Here is a 27,504-nt window from a genome sequence, read left to right on the forward strand (position 1 = left end):
TATTTACTACAAATGCTATTTTTCATAGAAATTATAGTTTTTTTTTTTTTTTTTTTTTTAAATAATACTGTATTTAAATTATCGTTCCTTCCACGAGTTACATATTATCTGGCTATGCATACGATCATATTGTGCTTATTTAGAAACCATGTATGGTTTAAATGCAATTTAAATTATTTGTTAATGCGCTTGCATCACAAATGTCCTTTCAGCTTGTTATAGTGCCATTTCAATAATTCCAGTCCAGTATTTAAATACCTCATGGCCCAATATTGACACATTTCAGCAAACAAATACATTTGTGAACAGGTGTCCTTATAGACGAAGGTCACAATTTTGGGAACTTCAAATTGTACTTTTAAAAATGTATATTTTAAGTAAATGTCCAGCCCTTATGCTTTGTGGATCTGAATGTCAATTAAAAATATACAGTTCTATAGCGAGCATTTGAAATGGCGGCATATAGATATACACCTGTCCGACATACCATCTTCTGATCATTAACACAATTTAAATGTTCATGTTTAAAATCCCCAGCAAACGAAAAAAAAAAAAAAAAAAAAAGCAAAACAAACAAAAAAAAATTACAACAACTAGTTGGTCAGCCTTTGATGATATACTGTATCGGAAATTATGGGATTTGGTAAGTATATGTGAATCCATTCTGTGGCATGCTCCTTCATTAAGGCATGTCATATTTCATATTAACACTGTCATCGGCTTCCCATCTATTCTCTCTGCTATAGACAGCCTTTCCTTTCAGTGCTGTGGGTAATTTCACAGACAGGAGTAGTGTACAGGAGTTTCTCACCAGCGCTACTTGTGGACAACCGACCCTACACACCCACATCTATCAAGACGGCACATTCACATTTCATAGTTCTACTGAAAATTAGATAGAGGGAGTCTCATACTATAGCTCGTCATTCACAGACAATTTACAAAAAAAAAATAAAAATACAAAATAATAATAAAACATGGAGTCTACTCCAGATCCAACAAGCGATCCAGGCAACAACGCCTCAGAGCCGGCTACCCCGCTCAGGGACACCCCGGTAAACCTGGAGACTCTCCGAAAAGCTGAACATCCAGTCCCCGTTCGAAGGCAGAGCTGCTCGAGTACCAACAGAGGTAAGAAGCAACTGTTTCTGGGTGTCTGTCTAATATAAAACGGAGCTGTTGGGAAATGATAGCTGTAAACTTTTACATATGCACACGGGATACCATCGATATGCTTTTTGTAAAATTGTATTTACAGCAGTATGAAGACTGTGATTGCACATATTGAAGTCCACCGAGGTATTAATTGCAAGAGGACAAAACTTTAAAAGTTTTAGTGTTTCATTTCAGGCACTTACTTATTGTGTGCGGATCGGTGCACTCAAATAGGTAATTGACAGCTGTAAAGCAAAGCACCACTGTGGTTAGCATATATGTATCCTGCAGGCTTAAATAATTATTACATTTAATACATTTTAGCTAGCAAAACAGTCGAGAGATGTTTAGCATAGTCGTGAAGTATCCTTATATGTTCAAGTTAAACTTGCTGTAGATGTTTTGTATTATTCATGTTTTAAACAAAAGTAATTCCCAAGGCTAAATAGGGTTAAACTTTTGAAAATCGTGCGGCATCTGTTTTATGGCAATAGATTTTTTTTTTTTTTTTAATGTGATGTTGAAAGGTGAGTAGTCGACTGATTAAGTGTATTAAGTATAATGCATAATTGTAACCATTGCCTCTAGGTTAAATTCACCAAAATGACAACCGATAAACAACGGTCAGTTGGATTTTGTTGTCATTTATTTATATAATTCCAGGTGTTAGGATTTACATTTCTGAATATTTGTTAGATTTTTTGAGACAGAAATATGGCTGATCGTGTGCTGGCTGTGTTTTACAGTATATAGCCACACCCCCTACAGGCAGCCTCGATACACGTAATGCAAGTAGAGGGGAAAATATATACCATTAAACTTAAAACAACGTGGTCAAAACCGCACATCTGCATCTTTACCAGAGAAACCTAATAAGCGCCCCGCATACTGGCGTTGTACAGTCGCCTTTTTTTTCTTACACATTTCACCAGAAGGGTCTTATAATCAGACTCTGATACTGTACGTTGGGCTTGATGTAAGGTGGTTATGTAAGAGGTTAGCCCTAAACAGAGGGGCAAGTCAATCTTTTACCGTTTACACAGAGATAATTGCTGCAAGTATCGTATCAAACGACGATGATAAATGCATCTACTGATTTGCTTTTGCACTAGACTGTGAAGAGTATTAATTTCTCGCGTGTTCATTGATTGGTTGCTGTAGAAAGTAAACATTGTTTCGCTTGCTAACTTAGTGGTGGTTCCCAGAAAATGCAGCCAGGGTTTATGTAATACAAGTATGTGCAGGTGAAGGCATTACATGCCGTAGATTTTACGTTGATCTCACCGGGTTGACACTCCTAACCTGGTGACCCACATTATTTTCCCCATTTCACTGGGATTAAATTGCAAGAAAAAGAGACAGAACAAGTACGCATTCACGTGATTATGTAACACATACTGACTGAAAAAAGAACGTTTTTAAAATTAATTATCGTTGTCACTCCCTATATATATATATATATATATATATATATATATATATATATATATATATATATATATATATATATATATATATATATATATATTTAAAACACTGATTTATTTGTTAATATGTAATTTTACTTTAAGGTGCCACTAGTATGCAAAGTAAAGTAGTAATATTGTAAACATTGCTTGATCTAAATACCACTGTCCTTTAAATAGGTCCTTTTCTGATGGTTTACACATTTTAAAGATATAAAGTAGCCTAGGAGACATGCATTGTTAGTTACTGCAATTTTAATTATGTCATTGGTCGTAATCCAGTCTACCACTGGCTAGATTAAATAATTAATCTGATAAACCACACTTTGCATTTCTGGCATATGTGAAATTCCTGCAGGACATTGGTAGAAAATATGTGATATATTACAAATGTGTGGCATATTACAAATAAGTGTGCATGCTTAGTTACCTTTTTTATATTGTAACCCAGTTCATGTGTTATTCATGCACATTTTACATTGTGCTTATTTCCATGTCTGTACAAGCCATCATTTCTTATAAATTAATGGGATTAGTTAGTTGTGTTTTTCAGTGTCAAGGCTGGTAGCTTTACTTGTTATTCCATCTGTACCACTGCTAGGTAGCTGATTGTATTCGTAGACTTTATAAGCTGTACCGAGCAGCCCCAAAAATTCTTTACCTTTGATCTGTAGTTATTCATTTTATGCTTCCCTAAACCTGGAAATAAATGATAATAAGATGTAGATTTCTGTCAAAAATGCCTCACCAAAATAATAGCCAAAATATTATTGAACTGGAGATGCAGCTAGATGCTTCTTGTAACATTTTTGGAGATTCTGTGCATACCTTTGTGAGAGGGGGTGCCAAGAATTTTTTTTGTCCTCTGCTTGATTGCCCCAGGTGGGTGTATACCAAATATAGATTCTCATCTGGTTGATATTTTGCATTGATGGTGTTTCTGCATCATTGTGTGTGTTTGAGAATTGGTCATGATGGAACCCTTTATCCTGTTAACAGGATTGTTCTATAGCAAGAAGTCATGACTGTGTCTTTTGACAGCTCTACAATCAGCCCCAAAGTCACCTGTCTCTTAGCTGTTATGTAACTGCAAAGGGTGTTATTACATTGGTTTGCCCTGTTGCTGTCATGGTGGTTTCTAAGGTGCAAAGCATTGAAAGTCAAGCTCCATTTACACTGATCGCCCTGATTGATTTGTTGGTGTAGGAAGTATTGTTTATTTAATTTATTCAAATATTTAAAGAGTAAGTAGCGGGGTTCCGAAAAATATAGCGTTACCCTTACTGACGTGTTGCTACAACTGTTTAAATAACGTACCTGTACATTTTCTTTTCATTGTTGAAATCCTGACAGCTTTTTACACTTATGACTTTAAAGTCTGTCCAAAGCTCTTTTCAAGTTTAAATGCAGGAATCACATGCAACCCAGTTGTAATTAGATGTTAACGACAAAATACTGACAGGTATTTGTTAGAACTGAATCAACGAGGAGCTCTTCTGACTTTGCTGGCTTGACACGCTGCGCTGTAATGTTATTTAATAAAAGGCTTACTTCAGCACATGATGCAGAGGGAGCTGAGTTTTGAAGGCAAGCAAAGTCTGTGGAAGTCATTAGTGAGAAAAAGAAAGGGTATTATTTTCATATTGCAGCGTCTTCCAGTTCGCGAGACGTGAGTTTTGAAACAAATCAATGTTAATGCTTGTCTTATGTAAGTGGAAGCCCTCTGCAGAGACCAAGGAAGAGTCTTGCAATTATTGGCTTAACTGAGCAGCTGCACACTTGGTCAGGGCTGCTGTACCCTGTTTATGCTAATTTCCTTACCTGTGCATGTACAGCTGTGTGATGATGGATTTTGTAAATGATTTACATTTGCAAAGCTCCTACATGTACCATATAGACCAGAGTCCTGAACACAATATTTTTTCCCTTTTGTTTTATTTGTATATCGAATTGTTATACCAATGTTTGATTTGACTGTGCCTGCAGTGTATTGAAATCCTTACATTCTAGTGTGATTTACAATGCTGACCACAAGCTGCTTTAATTAATACTGAATACAAAACTATTTAGAATCCAAGGTAAATAATAACACCAGAAAGGGGGGATTATGATGCCAGAGTTGTGATTTGCCTAACCCTAGTGGGGAAAAAAGACATTGTCATTGTAGCAGATTGGTGGACAGGCTCCTAGACATTTGTCATTAATGTTTGGGGCCTGGATTAAATCAAAGTGATGGTACCACATTCACTTTATATTAAGAATTAGGACAGGATTTGAATGTTAGTGCATACATACTGCCCCATTACTTTTTGTAAAGTAGTGTTCTGTTGTACAGTATGATTTTAATTAAAAAAAAAAATTATAATGTATCTTTAAGACCCTCATATGAGCACTCAACCTAGGGAAACGTATTGTTGGCAGAGCTGCCTTTCTGAAAATCACACAGCAATCTCTGCCATTATTGACAACTTAAGTGGACTTTTACCACCACAAGCTGTATTTACTAGGACCTCGGTGGGTCTCAAATGTGGACGTGTTTATGCTGCAGTGACAGAAGATGGATGGGGGGAGCTGAGACCTCAAACAAAGTTTTGCACAAAGCCTCTGAAAACCTAGAGCTGGCACAGTGTACTTGCAAGTTTCTTCACCGGCAATGTACCTGACTGTGACGTTCTCAAATAGCAGGGATTATGTTTTCTCCAGAAACTGGAGAGGACGGGCTGCAGTCACCTGGAAGATTGGAACTGCAGGTCATGGAGGGAAAATACCAACCTAAACAAGGCAGAGGCCCACTTCGGTGCATATTTCCTTGTCCTGTAACAGGTACTACCCTATTCATGACAATTACTTTAGGTGCTTCTGTAGTTGTACTTTGCCTCAAGAAGATGTGCATACTGCATCCGATGGTATGTTCATGTATAATCAAAAGTTGTTTTTTTATTTGTTTGATCCATTCATGTGAAAGTGACACCTGCATTGATTGGGGGAGATCGGGTAGGATATTATAAAATGTGTTCACTTAGAATACATGCTTAAATAGGTTATTAATAGTTCGTCCCTAGTAGAATCTGGCTGCACTCCATGCTTATGCAAATTCATTCAAAGAGCCAGGGGCAGCATGAGTACTGCAGCGATAGTATACCGCAGGATGATGCCCTGGAGAAATCACGAAAAGGAGTTCCAGGGAATCTAGTGTCCTTACCCATCTACAGATCTCTGGCAAAGACTCTACTTATAGTGGTCTGGACGGTGACACCTTTCTACAAGAAACTGAACAGAGACCCATCAGATCCCTGTCACAGGGGGAAACCATTTAACCATGTTGTTGCCTGTAGCTTTGGTTTCATCAGCAGTGAGAAGGACACAAGACAAATGACACAGCTGCACACCATGTGCATGTGTGTTTAAAATGCCTTTTGGAATACGGTGATGCCAAAGCTACGTCGTATGCACAGAACACTTCTTTTCATCTCTAAACATAAACACAGTATCCCATTGCCATATTTCCCCTGTGGCATGTACTGTACTTTTTCCTTCTTCAACCGATTTAGTTTGTTGTGTAGCATGATGGAAGTCATGTGTCCTTTGTGCCTTTTCTGTGCACCTTTGGAGAAAATACTAGTTCTGCAGTATGTGTTTTTCCTATTGTTGTGCATTGCACACAAATATTAGAGACATTCACAAACCACACGTTAGCTACACAATCTATCGTTACTGTGGATTTCACGCACTGTGCACCATTCCACTGTATATTTCATAGCCAAGTTGTGGCCTCAGGTCTATGTGCGACTGTCAGATTAGGCCCTGTGGAAGTCTGTTTGGATCTGCTTCGAATGCACAGCTTTCTTGAACAGAAGCTCTGCACTGAGAGGTTCTGCAGTGGGACTGCTTTTTATTTCATCTTATTCCATTGGGCGTTTCCAGCTTTATTTGGAGGGATTTTTAATGCCCCAAACTTCTTTTTTCTGTCACTGACATCTGCTGTTTATTGGACCCCTACTAGTCCAAGTGTATATAGGTTAAAAGATCAATATTTTGAGGGTTCATCAGTGGCCTTAGCCTAACTGTTTAATGCAATAGCTGTGGGGTAATTTAGATTTCTAGTTGGCCATTCTGAAACTTAATTGCTGTCATATCTAATTGTGGCCTATTCCGAATCACTAAGTGATTGCTCCGAATGTTCCCATCCTCCTGTGTAATTGTTTTTCTTGAAATGAATTCTGAGGCAAATATTGTGTTCACCAGACATTATTGTGCCAACAAAAAAATAACAACTTGTGAAATAAGCCACCAAATTTGAACTGCAATGTTTAGCTGACAGCTGAAATAAATGTAAAACAAAAACAAAACAAAAAAAACACATCCTTATGTAAGGCATATCTCTCTTTGTTTTGTATGCTAAAGAGGAGCCTTCCTTACACGATATTTCATTGTGTGCAATATGTGAAAGAATAATTGAATATTAATCTGAATTTAAGAATTAAAAAAAAATGAAAAGCAGTTTTACTTTGTGTTTTTGGTGCTTTTTTAGTGTCTCTCTTTAAATTCAGATCGTACTAGTGTCTGTTGTTTATAATTCATAAATGTTTCTGGAAAAAAAAAAAAAAAAAACATTAAATGAAATGAAATGAAAACGCTTCCCAGGCACAGAACAGCTATAAAACTGTTTCGCCGCTGTTAAACCACCCTATGTGACATATGTTCACACTGCAGGAACACATCCTAGTAAGGAACCAAGCAACACAGGTTAATGCTGCAGTGGGGAACACATTTTTGAGTGAAGCTTCCTGGCAGGCGAGAATTTAAATAATAAACACATTCAAAGACATTATCTGAGTTTAGAGAAAAAAAATCAGTTGGAATGCATAGGGACTAAAACTACTACGCAAATATTTCAAAGCATAGAAATGGTACAAAGAAAGCCAAAAATGGGGTGATTAACATGGCATTTAACCCCCTCTTACCTCTCATTAGCATTTAACATGTTTTCGCCATACTACAACTTCACTGCCATTAGGGTCCTACCTACAGTATCTATGGACTATTTGGGTTCAAGTTTAATTCTAACAGGAAGTGAATTTAGAGTGTGGCAGTAGGATAGACTGGCTTCACCTTATTCAACGTGGATACAACATTTTGAAAAGCAAAGTAATGCTCAGTGAGAACCCAGGACACAGAAACTTGAAATTTTAGGCACTTGCATGCTATTTTTAGTAATGCACAAATAAATGAACAAACAAAAACCTAGCACTTACCAGCACTAACTAAACATAAACTGGAACCTCAAACTAACAACTCGCTCATCCTTGTTAGACAGCTTTTTGGGTCTTCCAGTCCTGGGTTTATCAATTACAGATAATGTTTCTCTGTACTTCTTGATTATGCTTTGGACACCACACCTTGAAAATCAAGTGATGCGAGGTATTTCACTCAATGTGTTTCCTTCTTTATGCAAGGTTGTTATAATGAGAAATGACATCGTGCCTTGCGATCACCTTAAACTTGTTGATTTACAACTACAGTATTCAGTAGTCTCAACTGCTTTTTTGTCTAATATATATAAATACCATGTCTAATTAAATATATATATATATATAAATACCATATATATATATATATATATATATATATATATATATATATATATATATATATATATATATATATATATATATATATATATATATATAATAGGTTATCTCAGTGCCATGTTGCACCAATCAGTTTCTTCTTTTAAGCAAACACTGAAAGTTTTAACCAGAGGGGATCTTTTTTTTTTTTTTTAAATCAAAATTCACATGAGGCACATATGGTTGGCAAGCAAGTATCAAATTTGAGACAGAATCCATATTTGATCTTAATTCTCCAGTGGTAAAAGTCAGGGCTTAGATCTTTGCAGTCCATGTCCCATTTGCAGAAGTTTACTAAATGAAACTGTGATGCAAAATACTTTCAGACTTGCTATATTGCATGAATGTTCAATTAGTACTTTTTTACAGTAAGACATTGCCCTTTGGGATCCCATAAACAACCCTGCTCGATATAACAATGTGTATTTTACACCTGCACAAGACTTACCTCTATTTGTAAAAGAGGGTTTAATATACAGTACAGCAGCTATGCAGAAATTGATAACTGTGTGTTTTAACTTTGCATTTCACTCTCGAGACAAGCTTAACACCTGGTAACCTTTCTCATCCACTAAGAGCCAGTGTTTTTATACAAGAAGTGCTAAAGACACGGTATCATGGTGGTATGCTAAGACCATTACACCCAGGATCTTGTATCATTCATTTGCGTTCTCTAATGCAGTGGTTTTAGTTGCAAAGATCAGTACGTACTGCCGGATTTCAAACCTGGCCAGGGTTAATTCCAGAATTTAAAAACCCTTACTTCAGAGTCTCAATATCATACTCAATTTTATTGCACACTACTTAATTCATTTCTTTCTGTTTACTAGTCAAAGGAAAAAGTACCAGGTAGTCCAATAAATTATGTTTTGTGATCTTCACAGTGATTTTCTTCCAGCAACCTAATAAATACACTTTAATTAATACATTAATAAAACACTTAAAACAGTAAATATAACCATTTTGAATGTATAAAGCACACATTAAAAATCACCCTTCTTATAATGTAATTAGTTATGACAGAGGTGCTTTTGAAACCGACAATACAATGCAGTGAAAAAATCCCCAGTTGCACCAGATTTTTCATTTTTCATGCAAATCTTCATGCAATTACTGCATTGGGGTGTTTTCTCTTAGATTACATCAATCATTTTGTGTGGTGTGATTGTAAAAAAATAATAATAATAATAATAATAATATTAACTTTACCACAGCACTCAAAAGTTTTAACTCTACAAATAAAAAAATAAATACAATAAAACAGAACTGTAATTTCTACCACCCAGCTTACATTGGAGTAAAAAGTATTAATCAAAGTTAATGTACAATCAGCAGTCCCTATTGCACCCCTTCAGGAATCTTGCTGGCGTGCTGTGGGGATTGGATAGTATTGCAGTCTTTAATAGAAGTCACCACAGATAAATTGTCCAGTACAAGAAGCTAACAAGATTTATTACTCTTCACTAATTTAGTATGTTTTGATGGACTACAAAGCATATTTGTTTAAATTTAACCTAATTCAATTTTGTTTAAACACCTAATGAGGACTTGCATATTGATACTTTACTGACTTTGGTCACTCTGAGGTCCTAAACAGTGCAACAAGTAGTGATGTTCTTTCAGCATTTGTTGATATGAAAATAGTGTTTACCCTGGACCAGATCACAAAATGAAGTTGGAAGTGGTGTTACCCACCTTTTTACAGTCAGAGCAAGAAATTCGCAACAGCTTGAGTACAGAATAATGAAAGCGCAGTCTGAAACTAGACCATGTCCTTGTTTTATTCTTACCCTTCCTCCTCGTCATCCTCCCTTTAAACTGTCAGGTGTTTTTTGGTTGAGGAGATAGTTACAGCCTGAATCCCTGTAGGTAAAAGTCATTTCAGTCCAGTCTCACAGGGACAGACTGGGATCGATTTCTGTAATGCTTGGAGTGAATTTTATGCCGCCATCCGTGTGTGGACACCCAGGAGTTTTACATTTCTTCTGAGAAAAGAAGCACATCTGATCATACGCCACATCTAACTGGGTTGCTGACGATATTACAGCCACTCTTGCACACATATTTATTTCAAGGAGCTTTCAAAGTGCTTACGCTGATTTGAACAGCAAGCCCTTCGCACTTTCTAAATTTCAACTTTTCAAAGAACTTTTGAGGGAAAAAAAAAAGTCTTGCCTTGAATCTTGGAAGTTACAAAGATGCTAATTAAATTGAATTTGATCTACGTTTGGCTTTTTTTGATGGTGCTTACAGAGAGTAAAATCTGTTGCATTTTAGGTAATTGTTCAGACTGAGCTATGCGTAGTTTTCACAGTACATTGGTGGATTGGAAACGTGATGTTTTTCGCCTGGTTTTCCCAACCCAGTTGTGATACTGCCTTTGCTGGGGTGCCATCCTTACATCTGTACTTATCTAGAGAATCACTCTATACTGAAACTTGGTTAGGACATTCCTTAATCTGGGATTTCAGGGAGATTTATCTGTATGTGCATACACATGATTTAACACTTTGAAATACATTATCTTGCCTGTCTGAAACAGTTTGTTCCAAAAATAGAATCCCAGTTACAAGATTATTGTACTTCTTCCCAATGTGTCATAATCTGAGTGTAATGCAGCTGGTCTCTACTGGTATTTGTGTTGCCTTTGTTAAGCGCTACCTTAATGTATGGTGTTTGCCTTAAACGCTGTTACTCTAAAGATGTGGAAAAAATCAAAAAGAGAACCCTGGGTATAAGCTGAGTTTGAATGACCTCAATGTGGAATGTTATACCATGGTTAGCATTACACAAGGGGTATAGTCTGAGTTTCACATTGCATTGGTCCAGACACTGTGACACAGAATGCGATTGAGCTGAATAGAATCTGCTGATTACTCGTGCCTTTCAAATTGCCTTACAAACTAATAACTACTTTATTAATCTCTTCTTACCCAGGACCTCCCTTTCAGCAGCTGCATTTAATTATTTTGTATAACATTAATACTATTGGTTTTCATTTTAGACACTGAGCTTTGTGCAGGTCTTCAGCTTTAAAAAATGAGTTATTAATATTACTAATCATTGAATAGTTAAATATTCCAGATGTATTCATTACAGCTCAACAGAAATTCAAAGCATTACATGATAATTATTCCAATAATAAAAGTTAATAATTTATTGAAAAGGGGAGCAGTTTGCTCTATTGAATACAGCATGTACTATTTAATACAATACTCATTTTATTACTGATTAAGCACAGTAATGCTTCATTGTTCATATGCATGTACTTGAGCACCAATTATGAGAAACTTCTCATAGCAACCATAGAACTGAAACTGCTGGCCATGAATAATATACTAAGAGGACATTTTAAATGAAAAAATATAGCTGGCCGAAAATAAATACGCCACGTATTCAATAACAAAACTAACATGTGGTTTTAAAATAAATAAATAATACAAAACCGAGACTATACTATATTTCTCTGGACAGTCAATTGCTGAATTAGTCATAGACTTTTTTTGGTTCGGTTTTCAAGACTTTAATAAAATACTCAAGTACTCTGTTCCCTTAGATGATGATGTTTTACATTTTTCCAAGATAGTGTGTCTTTCTCCAGGCCTTTAATTAATTGGTGTTGAGTAGGATTGAATCTGCAACTCTTTGCTCTAGAGACAATTGCTCAAACCAGCTTAAAGAGCTTCAAGTCCCCTGCTGATCTGACTGTGGCATATCATACGTTGTTTGTCAAAAGTATTTCTGCAGCCAAGCTTCTAACTTTCTGTGGATGACTACTGTTGTTTATTTTTCTGTTCACTTGTACCACTACTGTAAGTAAATAGTGTTGCATCCTATGATATCCGGCTGTATCATAAATTAAGTTTATTCAGTTCTAGACTTCTAGATGATGGTAATTTGTTTGAGTTTCCACTTTCAAGGTGTATTAAGTCAGTTTTGTAATCTGTTCATTGCAAGGTTACTTGTTGCTTACACGATACAGAAATACCATTTGGCTGCCATTGTAATATATGTTTATTACCCAAATGAAACCGGAAAACCAGCAAAGGCGGAATCACACCAGTACAGACGTGGTATTGCAGTGGACCAGTTTGATTTATAGCAGTCATATCACTGGTATATCAAACAATGAAAATTATACTGCTGTGGCACCATTCTAAAATGGCTTTTACCATTTTAATTGCCTGTGTGCCTAAGGTACCACTTAGAACTTAACCATTTTATGCCTCTGCATATCATTCACTTGGTTTAGTCTAGACTGTATTACCCACTATAACCCATTTGGGGAAACAATATTTTGTTCTTGATACTAAACTCTTTTACCATTTAATTCCTATTATATATATATATATATATATATATATATATATATATATATATATATATATATATATATAAATTTTTTTTTAAAAAAAACTGACTGTTACAGGATCAGAGTTACAATGCAAATGTAAATTGCAATGAAAAAAAAAAAAAAACACCCCTTAAAAATGAGCAGTCAGACTGGCTTAACCATTAATACACTTGACCTGTATTTGAACTCTGCAAAGCCCTTTATCTAATAAGGGAAAGAACCAGGTGTTTTGAAATGAAAGCTCCTGTGCAGTAGGCCTCCTATGCAGTCTGGCACTGTTTACATGTACCTCTTGTTAATTCATTCAAGTCAGTGTTTTGCTGGCTATCAACCTTTCTCCACGTATTGCTGAGTTTGCATTTAATAAGACTCTGATTTGTGGTAGTTTTGCTTGTATTGTAGAAAGCTACTTTCAGAGAATAGGAAATTCCTCTTGTCAAAAGCTTGCTGTCACCAATAGGTTTCACAACAAAATGACATAGGCACTTGTTTTTAAGACTGTTTTAAATAAAATATTTGAACTGAAGAATTCTTCAAGACTATATATATATATATATATATATATATATATATATATATATATATATATATATATATATATATATATATATATATATATATATATTATAAAGTCTTGAGGAATTCTTCAATTCAAATATTTTGTTCTATGTATATATTTGTATTAATTTATAAGGAACTTTCACTTTATTTAACCCTACTGTATACTGCCAAAAGCATAATTTATGCTACATGCTTTTGTAAATGTAAATTGTGTACTATCTAGAAGCAAAATGCACCATTTGCATAGATTTTGGGGGCATATTTTTTAAAGTGTCTTTAATTAACGGAGGCAAAAAACTATCGGCTTTACAAAAGTCGTATAAAACAGCAGTTATGTAATTGGAGCTATTGTAAGCACTTTCAAGTTGTTTGTTCGTCAGTTTTGTACATTACTGTTGAATAGAAATAAGAAACAAAGGTGTTAAACGCTTTAAACATATGGCCCTTTGTATTCTATTAATCATTAATGAAATCAATTAGATTTGTATATTTTTATATAGTTACATGTAAGTTTTAACCATGGAGGCAGTCATACTGGCAAGCCGTGAACCTGGCAGGTTGGCACACAAATACTAGCAGTAGTTTATTGTGTTTTTTTCAACAACCTGCTATCTACTTCTCAGTGGGAGCTTGCTTTTCTGCAGAAAACTCATCTCCAGGAATTGATAAAAGCCATCACAGAGGTTATCATGCCTTTTGTCACCGGTTGTCAGTAAAAGTTGTTATGGAGTGGGTTTCTAAATACTTTACTTGTGATGCCATTGCATTCTTGCTTTTTCAGATTATGTAGCAAAAGCCCTTTCTTGTTCGTTCCTGACACATGATTGACTGATCTTTTCCCACTGGTGGGCTTCTGTGGTAGATTTCCATCATCTGTTGTCTCACACGAGTGGCACAATGTTGGAAAGAGACTACAGGGGAAGAAACATTTTTTCAAAAGAAAAAGTAATGGCAAATTGGGTTTTTAATTGTGAAAGAGTATTCATTGTGTCATTTCATATTAAGAGACTGCCGGTTGTGAAGTTCATTAATTGCTGCTAACTCAAACAGCAATGTTTAGGCTGCCGTACCTGGCTCCGCGCCATGGTATGCACTGAAAGAGCCACTTCATCTTAGTCAGGGACAGGTGGACATTTCTGCACAGTTCTAATTGGACAAAGTGCCTTTCAAACTCCTAGCCATCACTCAAGGATCAGATTAGCAGGCAGCAGGCACATCAATGCAGGAGGCTTTTTTCATTGTGGCCTTGTGTCTAGTGTGCAAGAGTAGGGCCCCGGTCACCAAACATATCTACTTATTAAAAAAAGGAATACAATTTTTTTTTGTTTGTTTCAGACAGGGGTTTGTATAATTAATAAAACTTCTTGAATGCAGTATTAAATTAATTTGTTGTGAAAATATTAATTAAGTAGATGGCCTTGTCAAGGCCAAAGTGTAGGGTGCTATATACATTTGCTTAGGATTCATATGTAAAGCTAATTATTTACCACAGAAAGAAACAACACAGTTTAACCTAATAATAACTATTAATTTATTCAGAAAATGCTGTTTTTCTTATATTGTCAACCAGCAGCCTACAACTGTGACCAAAACTTTTGCATCACCTTTAATTTTAGATTGAGACAAAAAAAAAAAACACCTATATGAACATAATTTAGATATTTTATTTAACATCATGTAATCAAAGACATTATAAAATTATATTGCAAAAGTCTACCGGAAGCCACAATAGTAGTACAGAAGTCATGTTAGATGTCAAAATGTCACATTTGTCAATTTTTGTCAGTTTTTCGTATGGGAAAATTACAAAGCGATATGTAATTCAATATGTTGATATAACGTTCAACTTTATGAACCAAAATGAGTTCATTCTGTAGGGTGATACAGAACTGTTGTACATAGCTGTAGATGTGAGCCTGTGAGGACTAGCTTCATGCGCTGAAGCCAGGCATTGACTTTTGCCACTAATCCACGGTTCTGTTTTTGTTCAGTTTTATACCATATATTCTACTCAATTCAATATAAACTAAACTCAGAAATATCTCTTACACATGTAACATAAAATGCATAGGTGCTGTGTTGCATTTATGGATAAAGCTACCAACTTTCCGAAGCCTAAATCTAGGAAATACAGTTTACCCAGTGCTTATTCAATGAAAACTCTTCCTCACCCCAGTCACGGATAGTAAACCTCAGTTTAATAATATTTTGTGTGCGGAGCTTGTCTACAAGAGTCACTGTCAGCTGACTGTCAGGAAACAAAGTTGCAGCAAGTGCTATGGAGCTGCGCTTTGTGCTGAAGTTAACTAATATTTACTCTCTCTAGTTGTTGTTCTGCATGCTATTCTATATCTGAGCTCCGATGTAAAATAGGTAATGAAAATAAAAACATTCAAGATGTATCGTCATGCTGCCTCGAGGTAATTATGCAACGATATAATTTACGGATTCATTTCTTTCAGTTTAGGGGCAATTTTAAAAACCTGTCCTGTCTCTGGGATTCTCGGACCAGTTGGTAGCTTTAGACTTACCTCAGTCCATCACTGGTGCTTAATTTGCATTGAGCTGTGGCCAAACACAGACATTCAAAAAAATTAGCCAAAAGTAAGATTTAACGAAACTTCTGGCGCACCTGGACGAGCTATCTGAGAGACTCGGAAAAAATGAAAGGGTTTGGTAGCTTTTTAAATGGATGAACTTGTAACCACACAGATTTTATAAGTCTTGTATGGTATGTTAATTTTCTTAATAGACCTTATTAAAAATAAACAAAATACTTGTTTTCAAATGTGGTTCTCTTTTAGTAACAGGTTTGTTTTAGGTACAGTAGCGAGCAGCCAGGTCTAACTAACTTTAACTTAGTTGTATCTATACTTACAGTGGTTCTCCCTATTCCGTAGTGAGTGTACGAGTTGTGGTACTGATTAACCATGAATCCAGAGTCTTAGTCAGACACAGACTGTCACGACCTGGTTAGAGGGCTCCTCTCGTGTTTGTGCTCAAGTGGAAGCCTCTGTCTCAGTTTATTGTGATTGGATATAGCATAAAAGAAACGCAGAGGATCGGGCCCGACCAATCAATAATAGGGAACTGTAAGATTGACTTTGGGAGCTGGGGCACAGCTATAACTTAACCCTAGTACCATCCAGTTACAAACAGAAAATACTAAAACTTATCTTTAGCCTAAGATGGGCAAATAATGATAATAAACACTGTAATACAATCTAAAATATTATTTCCTACCGTTTTGGTTTCGTTGTGATAAAATAAGAACATTAAAATAAGGAGATAATGGCAATTGAAACATATTCAAGTTAGTTACAGTGTAAGAAAATCACTTGTAAGTATCGTAAACATTTATAAACTACTGACCTGAAAATAATGATCAAGTTTTGCAGATTAGCAAGGCTTTCTACTTTTTTTTTTCTGGAGTTGTTTATGAGATGACATTATTACGCACGGTAGAAATCCATGTGCTTAAAGGGTAGTGTTAGCTGTTGGTTGGTTGCTGTTTTTTCCCCCGGTGATGCGATTTAACTACAAAGTCATGCTAATGTTTGGATCAAAACACTTCCTACTGGCGTCTCTGCTATAGCTGAAAGAGCACTGCGGCCATAATGGCAGTGAATAGACATACATTGTGACGGGCACTGCGGCAATTAGAAGGGCGTTAATTTCAAGCCCTGCGTGTGTTCTACCAAATTAGTTATCTGATAATGCTGTTCTGCTACTTTAGAAGGAGATTTGTCATTATTGAAAGTCTCTAGCATAATGTTGTCTCATTTCAAGAGAATGTACCATAAAATAGATGCAGAAAGTGCAAGCCCCAGTGTTTTACATCATGTTATAATGTCAAGTGTGGGAACATTAGCTGATCGATTAAAAAGCTGACAGTAAAATCCCTATGCACCACAAGGAGAACAAACGGGGATATCAGTCAGATATTGTTGCCTTCCTTGCTCCAAGCTGTCTATTAAACTCAATCTGGTCCAGTAGACTGACGAACTATAACACCCTTTATCAATGGATAAACAGTATTTTGCTACGTAGCCAGGTGTATGTAACACTCCTGGTTTCCTGTATCGACAGTACAATATCTAGCACAGCTCACGCTTTCATTTCATTTTGTCATGGCATTGTAGGTTAAGGGGTCACAGCATACCCTCTTTCGGAAGAGCACTGGAAACGGTGTTACAATTACTTGGAAAAATCTTTAGCAAGTGCTTGAACCGTGGGAAGTAACTTTTTCTCCACATATGGCTGAACAGATGCTGCTGTGCTGTTTTCTTTGGGGCAGGTTTTTCTCTCACATCTAAAACACTTCATCAAGTACACGTTCTTCTAATCGTGGAAGCTGGAAAACAAGTTCAGTTTGCTTTCCTGGAGAGTGGTACTGTGTCTTTGTGATGCAGTCAGTTTTTTTCTTAATTTTTTATTTACTGAACCTACCCTACAAGCACCTTCACAATCCTAATTGTAAACAAGTTAAACATGTCATTTCTACTGTTCTGTGTAAAAGAAAGCAAGACATCTAAAAAAAAAAAAAAACTCCTTTGGAAAGACAGTTTCTAAATTCCCCTTCAAAAATGTAGCACCCTTTGAAGGTATTCGTGTTGCTGTGTCCTTATTTCTCATTAACCGTACTAGTTGGACTGAAACTCTTCCCTTCACTTACCAACAACAGCTACATGATCAAGCACCAAACTATGGAGTTTCCAACCTAACCCAATGCTCCAAATTGCCATCTGTATTGTGTGGACTTTGTGTGTTTGAATTTACAACCACTGTTTCAGTTATTTCTAAGGTTTCCCATAAAATCCAAATTTTTTGACAATAGAAATGCACTAACTAGGTTCCAGTACTGTTTCATTATTGTAGATCACATTGACATCTTAAAGAAATGAATATATGCGCTATATCAACCCAAGCTGTTTAACTAAACTACCATACCATAGGGGCCTGAATAGCCCTAAGCACCCCCACCCTCTCCCTAAGAAGAGGGCAGTAATAGACTGTAATAGAATATCTTACCTTTCAGTCTCATCAGTAAAATATGAAAAAAACTAAAAGAACACACATCTGACTGCACTCTTGTAACACGTAGTCAAAAAAAACAAAAATCAATCTGTGCATACAGCGCTCCAGCAATCTCTGCCTGTGACGCTTACTGTAGTATGTCACGAAGCAAAAAAAAAAACTATTTACCAGAATAAACAGCACAGATTCACTGATGAATCTTTCAGCCTCGTATGGGTTTACTCGAACATATTAGATAAATATTGACTGCTGTGTTGGGCTGTAGCTTCAGGCGTCATGGTGACAAAAGACATGGTTTTCTCAAAGTCTGGGGTAAATCACATTATTGTGCACTTATAGGGCTAGAATCAAAGTAATAGCATGTTTTTATGCTAGGGTCACTAGAGGGACTCGCTCTCTTTTTAAATAGTAAGGACCCTGTTTATTCTCTGGCTGGGGTGAAGGAGTCTACTATCTGAGGGTTGTACTATTGCATCTTTTTACCCAGCATTGTGACCTGTTGTGTTTTTAACAACCACAAAACAGATGGCACGTCAGTGTTTAATATATATTTTCTTCAACTTCTCATCTGAAACATGCTGGGCGTGTCGATGGAGTATGTCCAGGTTATCCCAAAGGAGAGGGTTTGAAACTGTGACCTTCTGGTGAAAGAGCTGTGGCCTTAAGTTACTTCATTTCACGTGATTAAATCAGAAAGCTTGGTATCTATTTGATTATCAGATACAATTGAATCAGTTGTTCATGCTCAACTATCAAGAATTACAGTGTTAGTGGCAACACTTTACTAGGACTTCTCAATATTTGGGCACAGGGGCGTTATTTTGAAGCATTTAAAGGAGTACTAATTGGGATCTGCTATGGCAACATTTGGCTCAGCTTTACATAGGTGGCTTGATTCTACGGCTTCCAAGTGACACATCTGGTAAAAGGCATGCCGCGTGGAATACAGGATGCACCCTATAGCCTGGGGGCTGGCGGTAAATAAATAAATAAAAATAATATGCTATTTTTTTTTTTAAAATTTTTATTTAGTAGTCGCCAATTAGTTTTTTTGTTATTTTCTCCCCAAATTAGTAGTGTCCAATTATTTTGTTTAGTTCAGCTCACCGCTACCACCTCCTGTGCTGACTTGGGAGGGGTGAAGATGAGCGCACGCGTGTGCTGTTAGCTGGCCACATCTTTTACACACTGCAGACTCGTCATGCATCCACCCAGACATACAGTGTCGGAGGACAGCGCAGCCCTGGGCAGCTTACAGGCAAACCTGCAGACTCCCGGCTAGACCACAGGAGTCGCTGAACTGAGCTGAGGACACCCTGACCGACCTAACCCTCCCTCCACCCGGGCGGCGCTCGGCCAATTGAACGCTGTCCCCTGGGAGCTCCCGTCCTCGGTTGGCAAAGGAGTAGCCTGGACTCAAACTGGCGATGTCCAGGCAATAGGGCGCTTCCTGCACTCTATGCGAGTGCTTTTACTGGATGCGCCACTTGGGAGCACCTATATTTTCAATTTAATAAAGGAAAGTGGAAAATGCAGTGAATTATTACTGTTATTGTGTTGAATATCATTCTTTGCTTCTGTGTTTGAAAATGTAAGCATTAAAAGAGGCTGTTACTGTCAGGTACTTAAGTAATTTCTTCCTGTCGACCTTATTTGTCGACCCTGAGTGCAGGGAACCAAAGGGTATACAGTATATTTGTAAAAATCTATAGATCTAGAATTAAACAAGCAAAGAACCAACGTATTCTGTTAAATAATGTTGTGTGTGTCTTGAATATTTCTCCTGTACAGGTATTCATAGTTAATCTAGAGCTGCTGCTGCATTTTTTAATGTGTGCAGGGGTGCTGTGTTAATTTTGTTTGACAGTTAGTTTATTAAAGTTAGTTTGTCTGTTAACATACGTCAGCCTATTGCTTTTCTCTTACTTATTCTGTTCATTTCATATGTTGCTGCACGTGCGTCATGACAAGTAATACATGTATGTATTTACTGATTCATATTGTGACTGTGGTCAACTCCGTCTTAGAGAACACATCTGCTAAGAAAACACTTTGCTTGCTTCCCGAGGGGTGTTTTTTTTAGCCGGAGACTACTGTATTGTCATTCAAATGACTGTAATTTTCCTAAACAATGTTCAAGTGTTAAATTCTGTTTGTGCTACTGTGTGAATATTGTTGTTTTTTTAACACCATTTTCTGGCTTTTGGGTGGAGAAATGAACTGATAAAACAGAAGCAATCATGTATCCGGCCTTCTAAGGGCCTGCATGTTTGTCAGCAGCAATGCACCACTTAATTCTGTGCATAAATCAGCCAGGCCTAATCCCAGCAGTGACAGTTGGGCTGGGATTTGAGATCACCATGGCAATGCTACGGAAGTCTGGATTGAGGGCTTCTATGGCCAGATTTGCTCTCTGTGGTAACGAGGGGACCGCTTGTTTCCCTAGGCTGGGATAAGGCCTCTTGCTTTTGCCTAAGGAAAGCACACAGGCTCTGGGCTGGCTGGTGGTGGCTTCTTGATTATTCACTATAGTTATTTAGGGACAAGTCTCTTTTACTTTGCTCCAAAAGGGATTGGCAGAATATACACAGAGCAGCATCCCTTACAGTGCTGCCCATTCCCTTTCAAGCAGGGTACCCATGGGTCTAAACAGCCACCTCAGATATGCATGACATTTGATTTTCCTAGTATGAAGACCACTTGCATAATCATGAACTTCACTATTCTATTACTATCACTATTTTGTTATTAGGTTATGTTTTAAGGAAACAAGAACATGTCATCTGTTACGCATATGCATTCTAACACTTGGTGCCCTGCAAGGTTTGTATTAGGGTACAGTATACCATGAAACACATTATACAGCTACCTGCACAATTGGTGTTTTATGTTATATAGTTCAACACTGATGAAGGGCAAACATGTTTTCCTGCTTGACATATATTTTATTTCTCATAGTTCTAGAATTTATGACTTTAGTGTTTACGGCATCTGCTCAGCACTGATGAGCCAAAACTTTTGTCTACTTCACTTGACTAATGAGGTTGTATTAGGTAAGTTACAGAGGTCATAAACACATTGAATTAATGATGGCACGAGTCTTACTTTGTGTCGGCTCCGGTAATGAGAGTGCTGTCGTTGCTCTTGTCTCACATGAGTATGTTGGGATGTTGCCAGTCCAGCATTCTTTTGTGCCATGATGTAATTTCAACAGTCCCGGGGACACATGTCAAAGGGTGCTCCAGTAATGGGGCAGATGCCGATCACTAAAAAAAGTATTTGTGAAGGAAAGATGGATTCTGACATCAGAACTTGTATTTCATCTGAAGAGAATGTGGTTGATGAAAGATGAAATGGCTTTCTCCAGCAGCCAATTAAATAAATGTTAACCACTAGGGCTGATGTACTGTAGACCAAGGCTTCCCAAACTTGGTCCTGGGGACCCCCTGTGTCTGCTGGTTTTCATTCCAACCAAGCTATCAATTGCTTAACTAGACCCTTAATTGAACCAATAATGTGCTTAATTAGACCTTTTTACTTGTTTTCAGCTCTTGAACATTTTCAGTTCAAGTTACTTATCAAATGTTATAGCTAACTTGAAATATGCAACTGTTCAAGAGCTGAAAACAAGTAAAAAGGTCTAATTAAGCAAATTATCAGTTCAATTAAGGGTCTAGTTAAGTAATTGAGAGCTCGGCTGGAATGAAAACCAGCAGCCACAGGGGGTCCCCAGGACAGAGTTTGAGAAGCCCTGCTGTAGACGAATTTATCAATTCATTTAGGATTTTCAGTAGTTCAAATGTCTATGAATCCATTCATTATTAATGTTGTTAAAGATTTTAATCTAAATACCATATGGTACACTATAAAAATGCATACAGTGGCTATACTCACATAGCATTTATTAAAAGCTGTCTGTCTTTCTTCCCCTTTTACATATATATATAATATATTATAGATAATATATATATCTGAATATATAATATAGATATATATATATATATATATATATACTGTGATTTAATAGTTCAGCTATCATGTTTTTTTATTTATTTAGAATTATTTTTCAGCTCTTTAAAATGTTTGGTTTGATTACAAGGCAAAAGAAAATCCACAGAAGGTTACTAATAATATTAATATTGTTTTTTAAAGACTGCTTTGTAGTTTCTTCTTGTCAGTTTTATCTGCAATACGGGAGTACCTGCAGATCTATATTGATCCTCTTTGTTCTTTCCTCATGCAGTAATATAACATGCTGAGGTATTTTGTTCTGGTGTGTATAGAATAACCCCAAGTTCTTGTGGCTGTCCTTGGCCTCCTTATCGTATGGAGCCTGAGCATCACGGGAGGAATCCCTGCTTCCTGTGCCCCTCGTTACCACTCAGTCTTCTGCTATATTAGAAACTGCCGGCAAATAAGCTCGCCCTTGGAAGTCTCCTTTCTTTCTTTTTGGGTCTGAGCAAGTTTCTGCAGAAATTAGGTTGGAGGTTATGGAGCAGGAAAAAATGATATATTTGTTTCAGAGAAAATGTATTTATTACAAATTTCAGATAGGTGTCATTGCGTACAATGATGAGTTCCCGATTCAGAATTCTTTTTGCCATCATTTTGTAAAAATTAATTTTATCCTGTTTTTTTTTTTTTTTTTTTTTATGTGAAATGCTCATTTTAAATGTTGCCTCACCACTGAAACCCACTTATTTATAAATGAGTTCTGAAGATCAACAGACGACCTTCATTCCATTGTTAGACCTCTTTCTCCTGACAGCAACAGATGTTACCAAGCAACTGAACCCTGGATGTCTCGCTGGGCTTTTTGGGTGCCTGACCAGTAAGGGCAGTTGAACCGCAGAGAGGTGAACTATCTATCTCCAACCAAAGTCCTCAGCCAAGTTTAGTGCAAACGGGATTCAAACCCTGCTTGTTTTACATTCCCCACTGGGTGGTGCTGTTTGCTATGAGAAAGCTATCAAGTAAAAGGATTCAGCCATACTGTTCTAAATGTCGTGCATCCTTAGAGAATCTCACTGCCCATTCAATGTCAATAGAATGTTCTTGATTTACTTTTGTACATTTATTTTTTAGTTGGGCATCCACTTTCTGGGATGTACATGTGGCATATTCCCAAAGTTCTAGTTTGTAATCTTATGTCACACCAGTTTGTTTGTTTGTCTGTCTGACAGGATTTTTCCAACCAAATGCTACATGCATTGATGTCCAGAAAAATGTTACAATGCGTTTAACATGCTTTACCATGTTTTTACATTACCATACCCACTCGTACAGGAAACCACATTCAAAACTATAACAAGCAGGGGACCCAATCCAAATTATTCCAGCCACATTGTACCCCTTAGTCTACTACACAAGCCTGCCTGGCGAATCAGTGCCTAGGACTAGAAAGAAACAAAGCACCCTAATTTTTCAGCCAAAACAAAGGGTAGATACCCCCCTGGCTCGCTACAGTACCTTATTCCACTTAGCTATGCTTTTACCATGGTGTGTCACTGAAGTGAGAAGGAGTCCAGTTTCTTGAATACAGATTAGTTCATCACAGTGTTTTCAGGTGTTCTCAGGAGCTCTATCTTGTCTGGGTCTGATTAAACAATTGGGAACACAGCAGTAGGTCTGACATTGTATAATGTGGTTGAAATATGTATTGTAAATATATGTATTTCTCTATAGCAGGGAACTCCAACCCTGGTCCTAAGAGCTACAAGGTCTTCTGGTTTTCAGTTCAACCAAGCTCTCAGTTACTTAATTGCACCAATTGTTGGCTTAATTAGTCAAAATTAACAGGTGTTCCAGATCTTTAGATAATGTAAAGATGTAATGATGTAAAGATACCTATAAAACCTGAGTGTAATTCTGCTATACGGTATTTCAAAAAGTCTCTGAAAACTATTAAGAAAATTGCAGCTGTTAAGAATGGATGTCCTGTGATGCAGAAGTCATAACTGTTGGTTAATCATGATTGGTAGTCACAGTTGGTTATGGTTGGTGGGTTTGTTACTTTAGTATTTGTCAGATGGATAGTTATTATTTAGTAAGAAGAAACCATTCACAAATACAATAGTTGTTTAAATTACTGAGTGAAAGATAAAATAATGAGAAACCAAATCACAGGTAATTTAAATACACCAACGCCACCTACTAGAATTAATACACAATACCAAAGGGGGAAAAGATGTAAAATACCAGTGTATAGTGGTGTCCAATTTGGGGTGAGATACAAAGGCAGGTAAAGGAATTTCATACAATACCCCTATATATACTTTTCTTTTTTTTTCATTGGATTTTTTTCTGGTCTTATGTACTGTATGTTCCATAGAAACAAGTAAACTGTATAGGAAGTTTGGTGTATTTGTATTTTGGGTAATTTTTTTTTTTCATGAAAAGATTAATCTTTTATAATTATTAGTGTAACTAATTTTCTTTCCCTGCCTTGTTATCCATTTTAGTGCAACGTAGCGTACATGGCAGATTTTTTTTTATTTTTATTCATTCATCACATAGTCTAATAATCTGCATCCCAAATTAAATTCATTTGAAATATGACATTTTAATTGGTACACCATTCGTATTAATTGGACAAATTAGTGTATGTCTGTAGGGGAAAGGCAGCCTCAAAGTGAGGCGATTTAGAATTCAGCATTTAGAATTAGAATTCATCCACGCTTTATTAAATCCGCATCGCAGGCAGGCAGCAAGGAGTTTGTGCTATCGCTTCAGGACTTGTGGCACAAAAGGCACACATTGTCTTCATTATACGCGATTAAGGAGCTGGCCAATTTAATCGGCAGGGTTGTGTAGAGTAATGCATTGCATCCCTTGCAAATACCTTTATTTGTTCAGGCTCTGTGAATATGGTCAGCCGCTGAAGCATAAAATCATCATAAACCACCTGATTACAAGGTGTGTTAAGACATAAAGATAGCAGATTAGGAGCACAGGCAGAAGACCTGAACTACCTGGCTCATGATCTGCAATATATAAGTCCAAGAGTGGTTAATTAAGGACACTCCAGACAATAACTATTGATCAATCTCTATATTATTTTAAGCGATTTGTTTTGATTACTTAAAGTGATCCACAGATATAACCTTGGTAAAATTCAGGAGGCTGGGCAAGGGGCCCCATTCATCCACTTACGGTTTTTATTTAAACCCCCAGGACGGGCCTTCTTTCTTTTTGTGTGCAGAGTTTGTTCCACCGTTCCTCTCCGGGGGGGGGGTCCATTATCCTGCCTTCATCTCCCCGAGTCTCATCTGTCACAAGAGTGGCTATGTCAGAAGAGAATAGGACCCCTAAATTATACTTTCCTTAAACCTCCTTACTTTAGGGCTGGCTAGCCACCTGTCTGCTGTGTACAGTACACTGAAGTCCATTTGGTTTGTGCCTAGGAGACAAGGTGGAGCTGTTTGAGGAGAACTAGCAGCTTTGTAAGGCCCTGGCCTCTCAGTTCACATTCTGCAGACTACACGCAACAAAATGTTTATGGAAACTACTGACATTTTCTTCAGCCCACAATTTAGGACAACAAATGCGGTTCCTGTTCTGAATCTTTGGTCAGTGTCCCTTTCACAGTGTTATGACTTTGGCACTGGAAACATAAATATTTGTTTGCGAGTTTCTGTGTGATTGGAGAGGGTGGTCATGAATGGGCGTATTTCTTTTTTCTTAACCAAAGCTAATTAGTTAATCTGTCCATTATTCCTACAGTGACTATAGAGCAGCTGTCTGTTGGTTTTCTTGCAGCCAGTATCTGTCTGTGCTCACTCCTGGGTTCTATACTGGGCTGAATGCCACAACACTAGTCTGTCAAAAACAACAGCATTTTGAGGTCACACGCACAAGAACTTTTCAGTGTCGTCTCATCACTTTAGCACAAGAAATTATTAAAAAAGAAGGAACCAAACTATACCCAAGGGTTTAATACAGTGGGGTTCCTCATGCGTTTAACTAGGATAACCTCCACACACAATAAAGAGGTTCTGAGCCATGGCTCTTGTCAACGTTGTGTCTTTGTGTGGAGTTCTGAGCATCGGTACTAGGCAGTGATTTGGAAAAACATTCCGTATTAAGTTTCTGTCATACATTCTTTGTTGCTTGATGGTTTTGCACCAGCATTGCAACTGCACACATAAGTGGGGCAAACTAAATATTTACATACATCTTTCCTGCCATGCACTTCTATTCCCTGTATAAACTTTATGCATTTCTAAAAGAAACACATAGATGGCAAGCGCACTGTATTTTCACATGACATCTGGTACTATAATAGGTTAAAGAAAGCTAATGTTTTTCTAGTCTTATTTCAGGGAGCCTATTACTGTTTCACCTGTGTGGTGTCTTTGGGGTCAAAGCATCTTACTGGCAGCAAAGCATGTCAGCCAATTGGTTGAGCAGCTGGTTGGCTGGTTAATCACAGGAAAGAAGGCCTAGATGGGAGTGGGGAAAATTTCAAGGACCAAGAAGTGTAGGCCTACCTTTTAAAATCATGCTTGCATGACAGGTATGAAATCATGCTTATAGCTACAACCTTTGTATGCAACCTTCTGTATGGTGTGTAATAAAAAATTATCCAGCAAGGCATATGAGGTGGAAAACTATGACTTTGATTGTCAGAGCCCACTTAGTTTCAGTGGTACTGCCGAGTCACATTGTGACCTGTTCATGTGAAGGTCAGCAATCTAATACAGCGTTACCTTTTGACACAGTCTCTTGGTTTGAAGACATTCAGCCAACGCAGAGGAGAGGTTGAACGTTCCTGTATGCTTGTCAGAGTTTGAGTTGGATGAAAATTGATAGAGCCCACAGGCTGTGGTGCTAATTTTAGTTGAAATCACCTAAGTGGTTTGGTTTATTTTCCGTCCACCCCCCCCCCCCCCCCCCCCTGGGGGTGGTTCCAATCTCCAAGTCTTCATAGCATGCAGGTACCATGAGAAGGGTATTTTTTGCCCAGCTAACTATAAGAGTAGTGGTTATTATTAAGAGTAGAGAAAGGTGAGAGGCAGTAGAAATTAGAGGTCTGCTCGGGCCTGAGTTTTAAGCTTGCCCCAAAACCGACACAAGCCTGAGCAAGCACATCTTTTTTTTGGACCCGACCCGACTCAATTAATTCATTTCAGATTCTTAAAACTGACATTATCTAAATACTAAATAAGTGATGTCATAGTTAATATAAACTGCCCACACCCTTTCAACGATTGTCAGCAAATTTGATTGTCAGTAAATGAAACACACACAGCCAATAAATAAATAAACAAACAAACTAGTAAGGTTTTAACATCATGTAATA

The 27,504-nt window shown here is 37.2% G+C and overlaps 1 protein-coding gene across 1 annotated transcript in view; it reads left to right on the forward strand.

The window, feature by feature from the left end:
• The first annotated feature begins 740 nt into the window (after positions 1 to 740).
• Positions 741 to 27,504, forward strand: part of LOC121294826 (nuclear receptor ROR-alpha A-like) — a 243,329-nt gene continuing 216,565 nt past the window's right edge. The window contains exon 1 of the mRNA XM_041218935.1: positions 741 to 1,131. Coding sequence (XP_041074869.1) covers positions 978 to 1,131 — 154 coding nt within the window. The 5' untranslated portion in view covers positions 741 to 977. The remainder of the gene's footprint in view (positions 1,132 to 27,504) is intronic.

This window comes from Polyodon spathula, chromosome 19 (assembly GCF_017654505.1).
Source record: "Polyodon spathula isolate WHYD16114869_AA chromosome 19, ASM1765450v1, whole genome shotgun sequence".
NCBI classification, from domain to species: domain Eukaryota; kingdom Metazoa; phylum Chordata; class Actinopteri; order Acipenseriformes; family Polyodontidae; genus Polyodon; species Polyodon spathula.